The 6,000-nt window shown below is 33.0% G+C and overlaps 1 protein-coding gene across 1 annotated transcript in view; it reads left to right on the forward strand.

The window, feature by feature from the left end:
• The window catches only part of LOC127415005 (phosphoglucomutase-like protein 5), a 51,987-nt gene extending 47,371 nt beyond the window's left edge, over positions 1–4,616 (forward strand). The window contains exon 11 of the mRNA XM_051653443.1: positions 1,693–4,616. Within this exon, the coding sequence (XP_051509403.1) occupies positions 1,693–1,782 (90 nt within the window). The 3' untranslated portion in view covers positions 1,783–4,616. The remainder of the gene's footprint in view (positions 1–1,692) is intronic.
• Positions 4,617–6,000: the final 1,384 nt, after the last annotated feature.

Raw genomic sequence — 6,000 nt, forward strand, 5'->3', positions numbered from 1 at the left:
TTTGTGCCAGCGGACAGTGGACATTTTATTTTACTGTCTTTAACCATTAAAATAACAGATTTTTTTTACAGTTTAGAATTAAATTGCACTTGACCCAGCCCATTAGCGCCTTGCGTGCACAATTTCACTAAACCCACTTGCGCCTAGACTTAGTGCATACTTGCACATAAATACCAAAACTGCCTGCCGTGTATGACTTATGGCATGGCGCTGCGCTTAGCGCTAGTGTTCTTAAAATAGCACCCTAAAAAGGGCACACTGTAAAAAATTGCCAGGATTTTACAAGATTTAACAGTAATTTCTTACAATAAAATACTATTTTCAATATTTTACTGTAAATCAATGCAGGCTAGAACATTTTCTGTCACAACACAACAAATTACTGTGAAAAAAGTCATTTGAATATCGCACTGCATTATGGGAAAATGGTGTTTCGTTTGAAGTCACCATTACGGTGTTAAGTGTTCCCTTTGGATGGGACCTTCTCTTATTTTATTCTAATGAAATTTCTCCCAGGTGGTGCAATTGTGTTTAAGAACAACATTTATTGTACTATAGTGTATGGAGAAAATAGTCAGTTTAGTGGTTGACATTATGTCAGCCCATGATGTATAAACTACACCATATGATGCATTTGAAAGTAAAGAAACAGTATCATTTTAAATGAACAATGGGGAAGGGATGTTCGCAAAGCTAGGCTATAAGAGGTTTTATCACTCATTAACTTTTTATCATGAGTTGTCAGTCCGGCACACAAGATATCAACACTCAGCATACAAATCTCAAGGATGGTGACAATTAACAAACACTAGATAAAAAAAAAACAAAAAAAAACACTGATGATCATTGTGATTCTACAGCACAGCACTGTTACATTACAGTAATTTATTTGTCCTTTCACTGTGAAGTCACAGTATAACAGTTGTCATTTAATTTGAATAAATTGTAGAAATACTACTGTAAAATATACTGTGAAAGTCATGCAATTAGTAGCCAAGAATTCATTGTAAACTCACACTGACATTTTTTACAGTGCACATTTGCTCCAAGGTACACTATAAAAATGGTTTGTGGTAACCTAACAATGTGGTGACGTCTAAATTAACTGGTTTTATTCATTTCAAAAATGTTATTTAATATGAGTAAATTTACCTGCAAATTATGTTACATCAACAAAAGTAATTTTATGGGTTAAATTAAGTAGAAAATGAGATAACAGTTGCAAGTTACCACTTTTGTAAATGAATGTTAGTTAATATCTGTTAATTCAATAATGTTAATTCACTGATGTATTGGTTCAGATCATTGTAAAGTTAATGTTAACTAAAGATCACAGTACCATAGTGAGTATGTTCCACTGTTCTGTTCACTTGAACTAATGTTATCAATATCAAATATCAAATTGATTGTGATAAGCGTTCGTCATAATTTTTTTTTAAAGAAAAATTAAATGGCGGATAAAAGTGCTTTCCAATTTTTCCAATGCCTAATTCCAGGCCAAATAAAAATATTATCCATTAAATTTTTAACACTTTAAAAGGAAATTTGACTGAAAATCTTACTCTTATTGGGAATCTCCAGTTCAATTCTATGGGACGTTCTGAAAAGATTGTCTGTGTGAGCAACAGTAACTAAGGGGGGACAAGCTTAGCAATTGAATGATTCCTCATTTTTTTTCTCTGATCATTTCAGGTTGTGCTGGGCCCCCTCATTGCCATTGCTCTAAAGATCTCGAACATCCACGAACGAACTGGATGCAAAGGCCCCAATGTCATCACCTGAGACCAACCCAGCACTGCACACCAGGGGCCAAAATCACGAGACTTTGTCTCCATGCTTTCCTGTTTCTGCAACACCACAAAGAATGTGCCAGCTGTTTGTTTTGCTGCTGTTTTTCCATACGTTTTTCCTCATTTTCCTCCATCTGTACGAGGGCCCCTGTTAAGCTGTCACTTATTTTGCACATTTATACACTCATGTAAACCACAAAAAAATTCAAATGGGAGAAAAAAAAATTTCTCTGCGCTCACACAAAAAGCACCTGTATGACATGGAGGTTATATGTAGATCACCTGGTATTTTCAATATGCTGATTTGAATCAGCTGGGGTCTAAATCCAAAGTATGGTGAATTTGGTGTAACTGAGTGCTTTTGTTTACAATGTAGCTGAGCTGTTACAAAGAAATGTATTCAAGACAATCGATTAAATGAGGGAGCAATGTTGTTCAGTAGAAACACAAAAAATAATCTATGTGATGTGACTGCTAGAGGTTATATCCAACAGTGAGCCACAACACTTAAATAATAATTATAAAGATTGTCTTGGTTTTGTTGCTACAGATATTACATCCTGCTTTTAATCTGTTAACACTGGGTTTGATTTGCAATTTTCTGACCATTTTCTGAAATGTGAAGTCTTGAACCATCCTCAAAATGAACTTGTGACATGATTCGAAATAAGTACAAGGATTTATTTTTTATTTTTTATTTCATTTCCCATTTTGGGTCCTATCTGGCATGTTGCCAAGTATATCCGAGTACCTCTGACACTTTCACAGAAGAATGCTTGAAAATTAAAATGAAGGAAAACATACTTCAAAGTTTAATTTGCCCAATGAAACCCATTTAACTCCTAATAATTTCTTGATGAGTAATGATTCTTTAATACAGTGTTTGCTTTAATTTTAAAATCCTGCATGATCAGCTGTCTGCGTATAAGATGGATTGGTAACACTTTACAATAAGGGTCCATTTGTTTACATTAGTTAACATGAACTAACAATGAACAATACTTTTACAGCATTAATTAATCTTTGTTAATGTTAATTTAAACAAATACTAATACATTTTCAAAATCAAAAGTACCATATGTTTACAGTTAATGCACTATGAACTAACAATGAAAAGTTTTGTTTTTATTAACTTACATTAATAAATACTGTAAAAAAATATATTAATTTATATTTATAGGTTTATTGTTATTGCATGATACCTAATGCATTAACTAATGTTAACAAATGGAACCTTACTGTTAATTGTTACCGATGGATTATGTGCATTCCATTGTGTGATGAGAGCTTTGTTTTGACTGTTTAGCGTTTGAAGTACATTACTATTATTATTACTATCATCATCATTATTATTATATAACAATTGTGACTATTGTATTACATAAATGCATTCAGTATTTATGCAAGTGTTTAATGTATTACAAATACACTGGCAGCCAAAAGTTTAGAATAATGTACAGATTTTGCTGTTTCGGAAGGAAATTGATACTTTAATTCACCAAAGTGGCATTTAACTGATCACAAAGTATAGTCAGGACATTACTGATGTAAAAAAAAAGCACCATCACTATTTGAAAAAGTTATTTTTGATCAAATCTAGACAGGACCCATTTCCAGCAGCCATCACTCCAACACCTTATCCTTGAGTAATCATGCTAAATTGCTAATTTGGTACTAGAAAATCACTTGTTATTATATCAAACACTGCTGAAAGCTATTTGGTTTGTTAAATGAAGCTTAAAGTTGTCTTTGTGTTTGTTTTTGAATTGCCACAGTATGCAATAGACTGGCATGTCTTAAGGTCAATATTAGGTCAAAAATGGCAAAAAAGAAACAACTTTCTCTAGAAACTCATCAGTCAATCATTGTTTTGAGGAATGAAGGCTATACAATTTTGAAACTGCCAAAAAATAGAAGATTTCGCACAAAGGTGTACACTACAGTCTTCAAAGTTAAAGGACAACTGGCTCTAACAAGGACAGAAAGAGATGTGGAAGACCAGAGTCTCTAGTTTGAGAAATAGATGCCTCACATGTCCTCAGCTGACAGCTTCATTGAATTCTACCCGCTCAACACCAGTTTCATGTACAAAAGTAAAGAGAAGACTCAGGGGTGCAGGCCTCATAAGAAGAATTGCAAAGAAAAAGCCACTTTTGAAACAGAAAAACAAAAAGGAAAGGTTAGACTGGGCAAAGAAACACAGACATTGGACAACAGATAAATGAAAAAGAGTGTTATGGATCTTAACCCCATTGAGCTTTTGTGGGATCAGCTAGACTGTAAGGTGTGTGAGAAGTGCCCGACAAGACAGCCACATCTATGGCAAGTGCTACAGGAAGCGTGGGGTGAAATGTCACCTGAGAATCTGGACAAACTGACAGCTAGAATGCCAAGGATCTGCAAAGCTGTCATTGCTGCACGTGAAGGATTTTTTAGATGAGAACTCTGAAGTAGTTTAGTTATTAATTAAAACTGCACATTATTAATGTCCTGACTATACATTGTGATCAGTTGAATGCCACTTCGGTGAATAAAAGTGCCAATTTCTTTCCATAAGAGCAAAATCTGTACATTATTCCAAACTTTCTGCCACCAGTGTGCAGTGTTTGAGTGCATTTGACAAAGATTTTTATTTTTTATTTAGCAGATTCTTAAAATTCAAGGTTTGCCCTCTAAAACCCTTCTGATCTGCACAATCGCCCTGTACAGATTTTGATGAATCATAGGTGAAAAAAACTTACACCAACTACTTAAGTTAAACAAATTGCCTTAGCTGTAATTAATTTTGTATCCTAAATCGTGCAAATAAACTTGATCTTTTGTGTGTCCTGGCTTGTTTTTATTCCCATTTGGGGCCAGAGCCCCACATTTGTTATTGCTGTCTACTTATTTTAGATGAAAGAATTCAGTCAGTATAAATCATACCAAGGTAGCAACCATCGTAACTGCACCCAAGAATTTCACACACCATTGCACTTGTGTATATGGCTGTGTGACAATAAAGTGATTTGATTTGATTTGATTTGATTTGATTTGATTTGATTTATCAACCATTTATTAGATATAACATTATGATTATGCTGGCTTATGCAAAACATAAAACTCTGATCATTATTAAAGTCATAAATGTATCTTGTTAAATATTTAATTGTATATTTATATAAACACTATGATAATAATGGCTTTATCTGCCTGTTACTAACACACTGAACTGTTACTGAACTGATTCTCATGGTGTAATTGATTTTCTTTATCATAAGTGCCCACATATCAATGGATACCATATATGGCATTCAATTCTGTAGTATGTTTATTTGAGTCAATATTATGGCCAATATTTTCGGTTTAAACACTTTATTGTTGTGAATGATTTTTCATATTAGCAAGTAACAATATCAAAGCTGTAATTTTATCATATATAATAAGTCATACAAAACAGTATTATAAATGCATGGGTTCAGTCTTTACATTCATTATATAGATGACACAATATTTTAGACATAAACTGCAAAATATACAGGATCTGTTTCTGCAGCATTAGTAAATTCATCACTACTTTCTACCTATACCATCTCAGATGTCACGTACCACCTCTCTAAATTTCTAGTCTTTTGGTTATTTTTTATGATGCTGAAGTACTACATGCTTCCACCAATATGGCACAAGCTCACAGTGTTGGGGAGTAACAGAATACATATAATGGGATTACATATTTAAAATACAAAATATTAGTAACTGTATTCCACTACAGTTACAGTTTAAATCGTTGGTAATTAGAATAGTTACATTCAAAAGTATTTTGATTACTGATGATATTTCTTTGCCTTTTATTGTAATTTGTTTCATTTAATATTTAATCTATTCACTTGGAAAACATTTATCCATATAAAATATGCAATCTGAGGAGCTTTTGAACAGCAATGAAACACTTTCTTATAATTTGTTTCATTCATATGAGCACTTTCACACTGTTGTGAATGAAATGTTGGATATGAAGTAATTGAGGAACTTTACCTTGGGAGCTTAATATAGTAACTACATCATGTTTCTATATCTTACCAAAAAAACAGTTAGAAACACTTTGATAGATGAAACACATATCCAATAAATACACAATTACATGCCTTGTCAATGTTTTTTTATGCAGTTAGGGTATTTTTACAAGAACTGCTAATCAATGTGGCCTTTAACATTGTATAGAAAGCTACAA

The sequence above is a fragment of the Myxocyprinus asiaticus genome, chromosome 24 (assembly GCF_019703515.2).
Source record: "Myxocyprinus asiaticus isolate MX2 ecotype Aquarium Trade chromosome 24, UBuf_Myxa_2, whole genome shotgun sequence".
Taxonomy (NCBI): domain Eukaryota; kingdom Metazoa; phylum Chordata; class Actinopteri; order Cypriniformes; family Catostomidae; genus Myxocyprinus; species Myxocyprinus asiaticus.